Genomic DNA, 12,754 nt, shown 5'->3' with positions numbered 1-12,754 from the left:
TTTTCGCAGCCGAACTAAGCACAATTTTGCAACAGAAAGCTTGCAACTTTGCAAACTTCCCCACACAGTCCTCCCGATTTTGGCGGGAACCGCTCTTTCACTTGCTGTATTGCTGTTGCTCCTTTAAACCATAGGTTCTGGCCTCCCGATCTTCGAGAGTCACCCCCCCACCCCCCCGGGACGCTGCACAAACGTGGACAGTTCAGATTGAGCACACTGCAGCTCCCTGTGCTGGGGACCGCGTAGTCGCTGCAGTTCCTAAAACTGAGGTTCTAGGCTGCCTGAGGTCAAGCGCCCCTCCTCGGACACTATCTGCCATACTGCAAACAGAATTACTAGTGGTTGGACCCGTGATGCCATGGTCCCCTTCCGAAGTTTCTGGGTCACTAGGATCCCAAAACACCCCCAGGAGCCCACACATCAGTCCTCTGAAAACGGCCTTGATACAGTGTTTTTCAAGCACCTCTCAATTTAACTAGAACATATTAGGGAGCAGCACAGGCTGCAGTTCCACTGACGGGGAAGTTGGTCCCTTGCTGGGCAAGAGTCCCCTTGGACACTACACCTGCCCCTCCCCCCTTTCGTACATAACAGGAGCGTACCTCCTTTCTCTAACTGCAAAAGCCTGTCCTGATTATCTGAAGCAGCGCTTCCAAATGTAACAGGTGTTCCCCCACCCTAAGGGAGATGTCACTGTTACCTGTACTGTCGCTGTGCTGTACCTGTGAGGCTTACAGGATATCCGAGTGTCCGTCGATGGTAGAGGGAAGACAGGACAGGCTTTCAGGATATTCTCAGCTCTTTATGGGTGCAGCGCCTCCCTTTCCAGCAGGCCCCAGCAGAGCTGTGTGCAGTTCCTGCAGGAAAACCATTTTGCACTCCCCCTGATAAACTGCAGTCACAGGCAGGAGTATAAAAACAGCAACTGGTCTTTGAGTACAGCCGTACACAATCAACAATGCATTTCCTCTGGTCCCTGGAATCAACCCCCAGGGCTCGAGGCCCCAAAGGTCTATCCTTTGCTCCCCTACTCCGTGGTGCAGTAAGGGGTAACAGCTCCCACTCCCCTGCGGGAGGGGATAGAATAACAACCCACTCCTTTGAGGGGAGAGGGTAGAATTGCCAACTCCCAACTGCCACTCCCTGCTATAAACAGGGGCGGGGCTTGAGGTCTCAGCCCTGGGTGGCCGGTACCTAGGCCTCAGGCCATCCACGCTGTCAGTCAAGGAATCTGCTTACTACAGCAGGGCGTAGATTTAACCCCAACACTGCCTGCACTGGTACGAGGGCTTATGTATTAGGCAGGGCAGATTAGTAGCCAAGGGGATACATGGCTACATATATATCGCCTGAACGTAGCATCAGATTGGAAAAAAATGAATTTAAAAAAAACTCCCAAGTTAAATATTAAAAGCAAAACAATATGGCGGTCAACGCAGACTGCGGTTTTAAATGAAAGGAAAAAGAATAACGAATAACTTACCGTTACTAACCATGCGCCTGGCTACTTCCCAGAGGACCAGACCAAAAGCCCAAATATCAACTCTTTTGTATGAGTCAAAACAATCCACTTGGATCGTCTCATCTAAAACTTCGGGCGCCATGTAGCGTTTAGTTCCTACGCGAGGATTGTTCCCAACGTCCAACTGGTTTGTCGTTTGCGAGTGCATCACAGCAAGCCCTGAAACAATATAAACCTGCGGTTAGGACTGGAACAGGCTAGATTTTTTTATTTTTTTGCAATATGTTCCATTGCTAGTAAAGTTCACTAAAGCTGCACTTGTATAAACACACAAGTTACTCATTAATTCAGCAGGATCCTCTTCAGCTATGCTTGTCCCACTGATAACAGACAAGTTACCAGCAGAACCGCAGTAGTTGAAATGTATTACATATGCTTTGGCAGTCAAAAATCAAAAGTTACCTGAATATTATGCTACTTACTGCAATAATGAAGATTTAAAAGGTGTTATTTTTACAAATCAGGTAGGCGCATTACATGCACGTGCAAATTAAGTGCAACAGCGGTCATTTTAAAATCGAAAGATGCAAAAGGAATATTTTTATGGTGTGAAGTTAGGTATCCCTTAACCCCTTCTCTGCCACAGCCCAGCCACACTTAAAGACACAATTGAACTGCACCACGGTGATGGCATTGAGTGGTTAGGCTAGTAGGAATTACAATAAATAAAACAAATAAGAAATTCTCAACCCTTAACAAAAGCAGTTTAAAAAAAATATATATATATTTCCAGGGACTATTATTCTATGGTGTATACAATTACATGTGAACGTTAAAGCAAAGGGGATAGTAGAATAAATGCTGCCATCTGCTGGGAAGAGTAAGGAATAGAAAGTTAAAGCATCAAATCAGGAGCATGTCATGTAAATGCCTGTCCCGTACTAACATGCAAACACCACTCATCAGGATACCAAAGACTGGCTCATTGTGGATGCCATATCCTCCCTTGCACCTTGATCATAAATCATCCCATTTTCAAGGTAGCCCCTCCCACTGAACGCTATTATTTCAAATCAGGAACGCATGAAACGCCATTGCAAGTGGTCTTCTGATATTTGGGGTTTAAATTCCGACACGAATACAATAATGAATCTAACCCACTACATTCAATTAGAAACAGATGTTTTGAGGATATTGCTGTCCGTCAGTACTCTACATGCTAAAACGTTTTTTACAAACTGTAAACGGAGGTCTTAAAACTTTGCTTCAAAACAAATGCTTTCCGGAAAAGCCCACGATTACCCCCTATTGACAACTTGCATTCCTAGTTGATCATTAAAAGATCACTGCACAGCTGAAGTGCTTAGCAGATCACATTTCCAAAAGATATTGAAAACGTCTAGAAGGCTGTTCCCGGCTGCAAGAGCACCTTGTGTGCCTGTTTAGCAGACGAAAGCTGCTTAGCACCTCAATCAAGCAGTGATGTATGACACTACCTGCTAAGATTCTGGACCCTGATCTCCATTAATGTGAATGTTCTCTTTTTTACCAACTCTGCAGCAAAAGAATATGCATTTTTAATGTGAACCTTAACATGTCCCACCCTGCAGATGCTCTCATTCCTTCCCTCCCTCCCAACTGCTTCACAGTCTTCGGTTCAACCTTCTACAAGGGCACGTGACACAGAATTGAACCCCTGTGGCCACTAGGAGGGGGCAGCGCCTCAGGTGGGGAAATACCTGTGTGACGGAAACATTAGTTTACCTAAATCTGCAATGCAGCACTGCCCATTCTTTCGGACGAGGACATTCTTGCTTTTTAGATCCCGATGAGAAATGGCAGGCTTCCCTTGAGTGCCAAATATCTCCACGTGCAAATGTGCAAGACCGCTGGCTATCGACAACACGATGCGCAGACAGGACACCGTGTCCAATGTGGTGACTTGCAAGTAGTCGTAGAGAGACCCCATCTCGTGGTAGTGAGTTATTAGCCACAACTGTGTGCTGGAGTTTCTGGAAGTCATGTCTGAGGCAATGAAACCTTAAAATAGAAAAGCAATGTATAAATAAACTGTAAAAAAAATGGTCTTCTGAGGTTATTATGATTCGATACTGCCATGGTATTAAAAGCAACACAGTGGAAATGGAATTGAATGTTCTTCTACAGCAAATTCAGGTTTAGAATGTTCCTTCTGCACCATCCCAAATATTCTCATTCGACAGCCCAAATGCAGCTTCTGTGATCAGTAGATCGGGTCACCAGCTTGACAGCGTAATAGTAGCAGGCAGCAGAGCGATTAGACAAATAAACCTGGCCAGAAAAGCACTGGCAAGCGTTGTACAACTATAATAATAATGTCATGTACAGTTTACCCTCGACAGCTCAAGAAGAAACATGCTATCCTTAAATGTCTAATCCTACATTTAAGCTCCGTAGCTTAGTTTAGCATTTTTGAATGCATTATATGATGAATCTCAAGTAGAAACGCATTCAATTCCCTAACTCACATGTACGGGTCTGTGTGTTGTTAGGTTTAATCCAGCTATTAAAAAGGTAATGGCCTACTGCAAAGGTGCCTGTCCAGACAGTAAGCGTCTTCTTGTAAAATGATGCTAAAAAAGGGAGAAGCTGAAAACATACTGAACACAAAACACAAGCCTCAGGCCCCTGCATATACACCCATTTTAATTGATGCGCTTTTACAAGAGGATGCACTGTATTTGTAGAACTAGCGGCTCAATACCTTTTAGAACAAGAAGTAATCATTTGATGTGATATACTATTGTCTGAACATGCACACAATACACCGGGCATGTGTCAGGAAGAGACAGAACATACGTGGCAGTACTGTATTTTGTCCTTAAACTTTAGTGGCCTAAAGAATGAAAACTCTGGACTTGACGACAAAGATGAATGCTGGATAAGTTATACTTAAATGAGCAGTCAATGTGAACTAATAGCAGTGATAGGATTAATGGGTTTAAATCTCGTTGATAGATGCACTGGAAAAAAATCTAAAATCAGCCGAGTGTATTTAAAACCATGTTTGAAAGTTCTGTGTAAACAAAGTAATTTGAGATTTTGCAGTTGTCTTAAATCCCAGATTATCTCCTTTTAACCATCCTGTTGTCATTGCTCTTCTCTAGTCGACGCCAGAGGGGGAAGCAATTATATTATTTCTAATATTGGCTTGTGTCCCGTCTGGTGGAATAAGGGTTAATAGAAGTGTAGCCCCACTGTATCCGACAGAGGGAAATCTCAGCAGCTCCTAGCCAATAAAGTCCTTATTCACATTTATAATGAATGTGAAAATCATTGGGTTTTCACTATGAATTGAATTAATTTCCATCTGTTTCAATAACTCCAGGTCATATGTAAAATATTGCAGCTTGTGCACCATTGTAAACCACCTGCATACATGATCTGATATTCCAGCCTTGCACTTCTATTTATTTTGCGAGGCATTCTAAAATTAAACAGGCGCGCACCATCTTTGATAACATCATCATGTGTTTATAGGTGTAATTTGAGAAATATGCAAATAAAAAACAATAGGGGTTAATATTGCAGCATTATCGTTGGTATGTTAATACAGGCTGGGCGCTGTGCAGTTGTAGTTTTCCATTTAACAGCCGTTGCTATCAAACAATTACTAAAAGTAGCTGTCCTGCATTCCCATGAGCTATAGCCATCTGCAGAGTATGTGGGACAGGCTTTTGCTAATTAAATACCCCAGTGTCCTAAACATTAACCAGAGTTCCAAAAAGGCAGGCCAAGAATTTCCTGCGACTCAGTTCTATCCGCAGCCGGCGACGGGATGTGTTTGAGAATTCCGGATGTCACGGACTTCGGTTTGCAAATTCCCATCACATATATTCCGTAACTTGCTGGAAAGGTGTTTATTATGAGGGACGCACCTTCTATACTAGGTATTTCTTACCTAGAATATTTTCATGCCGCAGTAGCACAGTATTATAAAGTTCAGTCTCCCGGAACCAGGATTTTTCATCTCGAGACGAAAAAATCTTTACTGCGACACTTTCTCCCTGCCACATACCCCGCCACACTTCTCCATACCGTCCCTTTCCTAAGAGGGGAAACATTCAAATAATTTTAGATCAAACATTCTGATTCAATTGATTATCTTAAAGAGGCAATACAAGCAGCACTTAAAAATACATCTTTTTTTGTTTTAATATAATGCAGGATTTGATTATTATTATTGAAAACAAAATTACCTAAGCTGCCTATGGATTCATTTTCCCATGATTAATTAACATGGATCCTGCTTTCCAGGGTTCACTAAATTTCTGCCTTTCAGTTTCAATCAAGTCTTCGGTGTAACTCAGCAGCTACAATGTATTCTTACATTACGACGGTAACATTATCTATTGTTACAGTTTGCAGCTCAAGCTGCTGGGAATATTGCCAACAAATTATCACAAATAAGAAAGTGTTGCACATATCTTGCACTGCTAAGGAAGTGTGTTAAACCGGTTATAGAAAAATAAAAAAAATTGCTCATTTTATTAAAACTAATTTATAATGGTATTACGAGTTGGAAAAGAAAAAAATAAAGTCGTGCGTATTATCTAATGCTACAGAATTGATTTATTTAAAAAAAAACAAAAAAAAACGCACATGTAGGATATTGCATTGATTGTCTGCATTAAATCCCTTGGTATAAACAGATATTAAAATTAGCTTGTTACCTGAACCACTCCTATAAGTAATGGGGATGCCCGCTAAACAAGAAAAATGATGTAGCGTCCTGCTTCAAAGCCTTCCTTTTTAAACATGTATATTCCACGAAAAGCATTATTTCTTACCAACAGTACATGGTTTATAACAGATATTGGCCAATGAACACAAAATGCAATCCTAGGACTTTGAAATCCCAGATGAAAAGCAAAACCGTCTTCTACATGCCTCAGGAAAAAAATTCTAGCACAGTGGTTTTCAATTTACATTTCACGGTCTCAGTTTAAGCCATTACGTCGCATAACAACAGAGTGAATATCTGTTTTGATCCATGCTGCATACACGACATAAAACTTTTAACCAAAGTCTAATAGGAACAGCTGAAAAACAATCTGGACTGATGGTGAACAAGCTCTCATCAGAATTGGAAACGGAATCTCTTGGCACCAGCCCTCACCACTAAATGCACTGAAGGCTAATGCATTTTACATTATCACTGCATGTCGGGAAATCCTGAATGTTTCTGCCAAGAATGTTATAAACTGCCACTCATTAGCATGTCAGAGCTTCACACAATGGGAACGCGCGTGCAAATACACAATCAGAAAAGAAACCAGAACCGCACCAGTCCTTTGTATTCTCTACAAATCTCAGCTATACCTTTCCCATAGGAAAATAATGCGGTTCCTGCTGTCACAGGTTGGCGGCAGTTAATATAGAAGTGTTGAATATTTTGCTTTAGAGGGACCTCCCACGCAATTCAAAGGGGATAACGAAGAGATTGCAATTCTTTTTAAAGAAATCTTCACATTAAGAAACATATATTGGAGTTGCAGAGGGTTACATTCTTAACCACACAACTTATCTGCTTTTTTTTTTTTTCCTTTGTTTTAAGACTATTATCGTTTATTTGTAAAGAGCCAGCATATTCCGCAGCGCATTACAATGGAGTTACATGGTTAAGATATTTTGCTATGTAGCCTAAATTTGCATAGATTTAACACACAACATTAGTTGCAGCGCTTCGCCAACGGAGAATGTAACAATAATTACAAGATTACAGTGATTAAGAGTGGAGCCATACAACATAAGTCTCAGTGATGGGGAGTGTGGGTACAAAAAGAATTGTGTATGGTGTCATAAAGAAGAAAAATAAGGAGAATTAAAAGCAATGAGGCAACCCTTACACCATTTTAAGGATACGGCCCCCAGGCTGGCCGAGTCCCCCGGTCTGCAGAGAGCTGGAGGGGGAAAGACATGGGGGGGCGTAGCCATGACGTCACCCGACAAGTTCGCCCTCATTGGCTGAACTGCTGGGGGCGTGGCCTTACGCTCCGTCGCTACTACTGAGCACAATTTTCCAGTCTGCTGGAAAACCCTGACGGCGCAGCGCGGCGGCCACCCCTTGCAGCGGGCCCGGCCCCGTTGAGGGGCGGCTCTTGTCCCTGCAGCGCCCACCACAGTGGGCGCTGCAGCAGCCAGCGGGGAACAAGCCTAATGCAACACAGCACTCAGGAATAATATCACAACATAACTAGGTATGAAAGGTCTTTCCTCTCGTATTCAAATTTAAATATTTATGAATGTTTTCCTTTTTGCTCCTCAACTTCAGAAACAAAAACGCAGGTAAAAAAAAAAAAAACACTTTAGTTTGGCCAAAAACATATTTATGCTTTTAAAGCAGCAGTCCAAGCTGCCATTTTTTTATTAGTTTTTTTTCCCCCCTTTAATATGTGCATGAAGTAATTAGCCATGTTGCTGGTCGACCGGCGAAGATTCGGCTCAGGGGTTCACTAAAGTACAGCAGAAGAGGACCCAAGATGCAAAGTTCTGTGGGGAAGATCATGTGACCAGGCAGTCACTAGATACAATTGGTGCACTGCTAGAGAGGGGGCAGGGCTCAAAAATGGGTGTGCCAGAGCCTGTGAAGGAGGATGCGACTTTATAAATGGTTCAAAAGAGGATGTGACTTTGTAAATGGTTGCTATAGAAACAAAAACAGCTCGTTACATTATAATATATTAAAAATGTCTTTCAGAGAGGGTTTAAAAAAAAATGCTAGAAGTATTTTCTCATAGTACAGAACGGATTTATTAAAAAAAAAAAATTTAAAACACGTAGAATATTGTTTGGTTTGCAGCTTTAATAACCAAATGTATTTATTATGTGGCGTGTGGGGCGTGTGTGTGGCATGTGGCGTGTGTGTGGCGCGTGTGACGTATGAATGTCTCAAAATGTCTCAAACTTTACATACTGGTTTCAGGTGACCAGTCAGTCTCAACAACAATACTAACCAACACATTCTGCAAGTGTAATCTGACGCGCCACCGTTCTCTGCACCAGAAAAGGAAGCCCAGAACCACTCCCAGATGTACAGGAATGATCCAACAGATCCTGTAATGATACAAGAGACAAGCTGAAAACACATGCAGTCCCTGTGGCTTATGGTGTGTGTTTCAAGATCCAAAAGCAAATAAAAATACCACTTGTGAACACATTCACGCGTGAGCACAACCCGGCTTTTCACCATTCTCTCTTAGCATTGTGCTTCCACTGCAGTCAGGAATTCTGGGAAATTACATGCAAATGAGCACAGGGTCACCTTTTTGCTTCAAATCTATTTTAACCCTATAAGCGTATGGCTGCCTTATTACACAGCTTTTCAGCACAGCCTGCGTAAAAGCAGTTCATAGCCAGTAAACCTACTCACAGACAGCTGTTTTGACCTTTTAGGTCTCATCAGTGTGAGGCGGGATATACTGGCTCTGCAATATGTAGCTGGGATAGATATCAACCAATTATTATAGAAGTTATGGCGGTGGGCAAATAAAAGTTACAAAAACCCTCCACCGTACAGTTTACAGCAACCTTATAATTGATCAGAAGCAAAAGATGACACTGTGTGCTCATTTGCATGTCATGTCCCAGAATCCCTAGCTGCAGTGGAAGCATTGTATGCCAAGAGATAATGGGGAAAAGCAGGGTTGCAGACACGAGAGACGTGAATGTGCTCACATGTGATTTTTTTTTTACCCACCATAACTTTTTAATGTGTGGTTAAGATCTAAAAGGCAAGTCCAAGGGTCATTCCTTACTTGATATTTGTTTGGCCTGAGGAGAGAGCATTAACAGAAGTAATAAAGGGGGGGGGGATGGGGAAATGTTTTATTTAGGTTAATATTTCAGTCTTCCACCAGGTGGCAGACCTTTACAATATCCTCAAATTATCTTTTTACAAAGTTACATGCCAAAGCACAAAAAAATGTTTGTGTTGGTATTTTAATTTATAGTTCACTATAATAACTTCTATATCAGAATAGTTCTTTCTTTACAGTAAGGGCAGTTAAAATATGGAATTCATTACCCATGGAGACTGATGGCAGATACAATAGATATCTTTAAAAAAAATTAAGTTGGACATCTTTTTAGAAAGGAAAGGTATACAAGGATATGCTAAATAAGTAAACATGGGAAGGATGTTGGTCCGGGGATGAATCCGATTACCATTATGGGAGTATTGAAGGAATTTTTCCCCTTATGAGGCAGCATTGGATATTTCACTGGGGTTTTATGTTTGCCCTCCTCGGGATCAATATACGGTAAATACAAATATAGTATAAAGTATCCGTCGTCTACATTTAACATATGTTGAACTTGATGGACATGTCTTTTTTTTTCAACCTCATATATAACTGCGTAACATACCAGTTAACCTATAAAGAAGGTTTTCAAACAAAATAACCTAGTACATTGTCTGAACACATCGTTTTAGCCCTCCTTCGACTGAGCCACTGATTGACCCACTGCTGAAGCAGGGATATCCTGAAAACCTGACCTGTTGGTGGCCCTTGAGAACTGGAGTTGCCCACCCCTGATTTAGATACTGGAATAGCCAATACACATTTCCTAGTGGTAGTACTGCAGGGCACTGTTCATATCACTTAATTTGTCCAACATTTGTTGTACATGTCTTTTTAATAACAAAACATTTACTTTCCACTTGAAGACATCTACGAGGTATCAAAAGCTCTGCACATTACAATTTTATCTACGAAGGACTCCAACGGTGTTCTGCTAAATGGCATCACAACCTACACGGACAATAACATATGCATAAGGGAAAAAGTGTGCATCTAATTTCCATGCTGGCTTGTGCGTATGGGACACATGAAAACTTACAGCTAGTGTGCTGTCTCCAACATTAGATGCGATAAGCCCGTCTATGGTGCCGTATTCCGCATCTCGCGTACTGAGACGCTCCATGTGGCGCTGTTGAATTTTTCGGAAGACCACAACTGCCACCACAGAAAGAATTATTAGCACTATCACAGGAGCCAGTATGACTATAGCGAGCGTTTCCACGCTGTAGTTTAACGCCTCTCCCTGTAGCGATTTCCCTAGAAGACACAAAGGAAAAAACACAGAATAATGTATGCTGTGCACTGCTAAATAGTCACACATGGGTAGTGGGACATTTGTAAACAGCTGATCCGTCTTTTTTTTTAGCATAATCTCTTATACAAGAAGAAAGATCTTAGCATAAATCCAATGTCCTTGAACGCTTAACACATTTTTGTCTCTTTATTCAAATACTACAACTATGTAGCCAATTACTTAGACATTGGCTTTAATTGCTAAAACAAATATTTAATAACTCCTCTGTGTGGACGGATCTCATCATATGCTGTTTTTTTATAAACAGTGGCTGTCATCACGCTCAGATTCTTCCAACCTTTTATCCCTTGTGTCTCTTCATAAATGTTAGAAATCATGTTGACACACAAGCAAAAAGTAAAGAACTATTATCCTAATTGTTATTACATTTTTTTTTTTAATATGCAGCGCTTGCAGTTTCAGGGTATTTATTCTAAAGTGACGGATGCTGGGAACATCTACAGAAATGGAATATGTTTATAATGTAAAAAATTATATAGGTTTACATTATATCTAAAATAATATGAACAAAAGTTTTATATTATAATATAAATATGAAGCAATATATATGTTTTTATGTTATACTTCATGTAATACAAAAAATATATATTTATTATAATATAGCAATGCAATGATATAGAATAATAAAATGATTATATTTGTATTGCATTTATCAGTCTAACAGAAAACAAGTCCTTTGTTGTGCATACTTCATATAGGTTATGTAGTTTGACCGAAACACTGACATTTTCTTACTATGGTTCGATAAATCAAGTGTCTTAAAGCTGCAGTTCAAACTGCAGTTTTTAATATATATATATATATATATATATATATATATATATATATATATATATATATATATATATATATATATATATATTGTCCCATTCAATATGTGCATCAATCAATACAATCTGCACACTGAAAAGTGATTAGCTAAGCTGCAGATCGATCCGTTCTCCTGTAAATCGATCGCTTGCTTTGGTTTTTTTAATTCAGTTCTTGCACAGCATTGTGGGCAATGTAGTCCAGCAATATTATATGACTTGGTAGTTACTAGATACAATTGGTGCACTGCTAGAGAGAGGGCAGGGCTCAAGAACCAGCCCCTATCAGAAGGGGAAGGGGCTGTCACTTTGGGAATGCTTCCTACATTGGAAACATTACAAAATGTCTGTAACACATATTTTTTTATTTATTTAAATTTTTTTTTACAAGTATTTTCTCATAGTACAGAACTGGAAAAAAAAAAAACATGTAGGCTATTGCTTGAACTGCTGCTTTAAACCTCTGCAGTCAATAGTTCAAGGAAACTAGACAAGCAATAGTGCAAGGAACCATTTTAATAGCAAGAAATACATATACCAATGTACTCTACAATCATCTCACTAACTTACAGGAAGACCCAAAATGTTTACATGTGATGTTTAATTGTATTCCCAACTTGTATGATAAAGGATGTTCATGCATAAGGGATTACATGGAAAGCAATACTAATTTGTAATGGTTAAGTAAATATATTATCTTGTAAAACAAGTCTGTAGAAGTGGAAGATTTGTAGGAGCAAATTATTTTCTGACCCCCTATACTGTATGTGGGTAACGACCAGAAATACATTGCAAAGTGTTGCTGCTAGTCGCTTGGAAAACAAAGAGATGACACAGAGCGTGATGGACACTCTGCAATGTGAAGATGGAGATTATTAAAATCATGTTCATATTACCCCTACTTGGCAAGTGTGCTGTGATGTTTATGTTACAGAAGTCACTCTGGCAGCATTCCACAGCCTGGTCTGGAGAAGGGGGGGTTTTGCAGGTCATTTTGCCTTGTTCGTAGACTTGGAAGCACCCTTTTTGGTAAACCTTAATACCATCGTTTATACTGAGCGAGGAGAAGCACTGCTGGCCGAAGCAGTGGTCCCCATTCCCACAGGACATTCCTTCACACACGCATTTGTAGGGCCCGGCATTGACCTTCACCTCTTCATCTGGGGAAAGAATAAGAACCGTGTATTACACAAAATTGTATTCGATCGACGGTCGAAATCAGATCTGAGAAAACAAGAGGGATTACTCGGACACTAAACCAGCTTACAGGAAGTTAGGCCGTCATTCCTGCAACCAGACAGGTTTCTGGGTTTCTCTCATGCGGTTT

The 12,754-nt window shown here is 40.6% G+C and overlaps 1 protein-coding gene across 2 annotated transcripts in view; it reads right to left on the bottom strand.

Moving 5' to 3' along the window:
* The window catches only part of ACVR1 (activin A receptor type 1), an 86,060-nt gene that overhangs the window by 32,426 nt on the left and 40,880 nt on the right, over positions 1 to 12,754 (bottom strand). The window contains exons 3-8 of one of the 2 annotated variants that reach the window (XM_075609342.1): positions 12,324 to 12,587; positions 10,343 to 10,560; positions 8,458 to 8,557; positions 5,403 to 5,549; positions 3,227 to 3,502; positions 1,484 to 1,681 (exon numbers count right to left, since the gene is read on the bottom strand). In XM_075609342.1, coding sequence (XP_075465457.1) covers positions 1,484 to 1,681; positions 3,227 to 3,502; positions 5,403 to 5,549; positions 8,458 to 8,557; positions 10,343 to 10,560; positions 12,324 to 12,587 — 1,203 coding nt within the window. The remainder of the gene's footprint in view (positions 1 to 1,483; positions 1,682 to 3,226; positions 3,503 to 5,402; positions 5,550 to 8,457; positions 8,558 to 10,342; positions 10,561 to 12,323; positions 12,588 to 12,754) is intronic. The other variant, XM_075609343.1, reaches the window with a different exon arrangement.

Source organism: Ascaphus truei, chromosome 7, assembly GCF_040206685.1.
Source record: "Ascaphus truei isolate aAscTru1 chromosome 7, aAscTru1.hap1, whole genome shotgun sequence".
Taxonomy (NCBI): Eukaryota; Metazoa; Chordata; class Amphibia; order Anura; family Ascaphidae; genus Ascaphus; species Ascaphus truei.
This window is presented reverse-complemented; position numbering and strand designations above follow the sequence as displayed.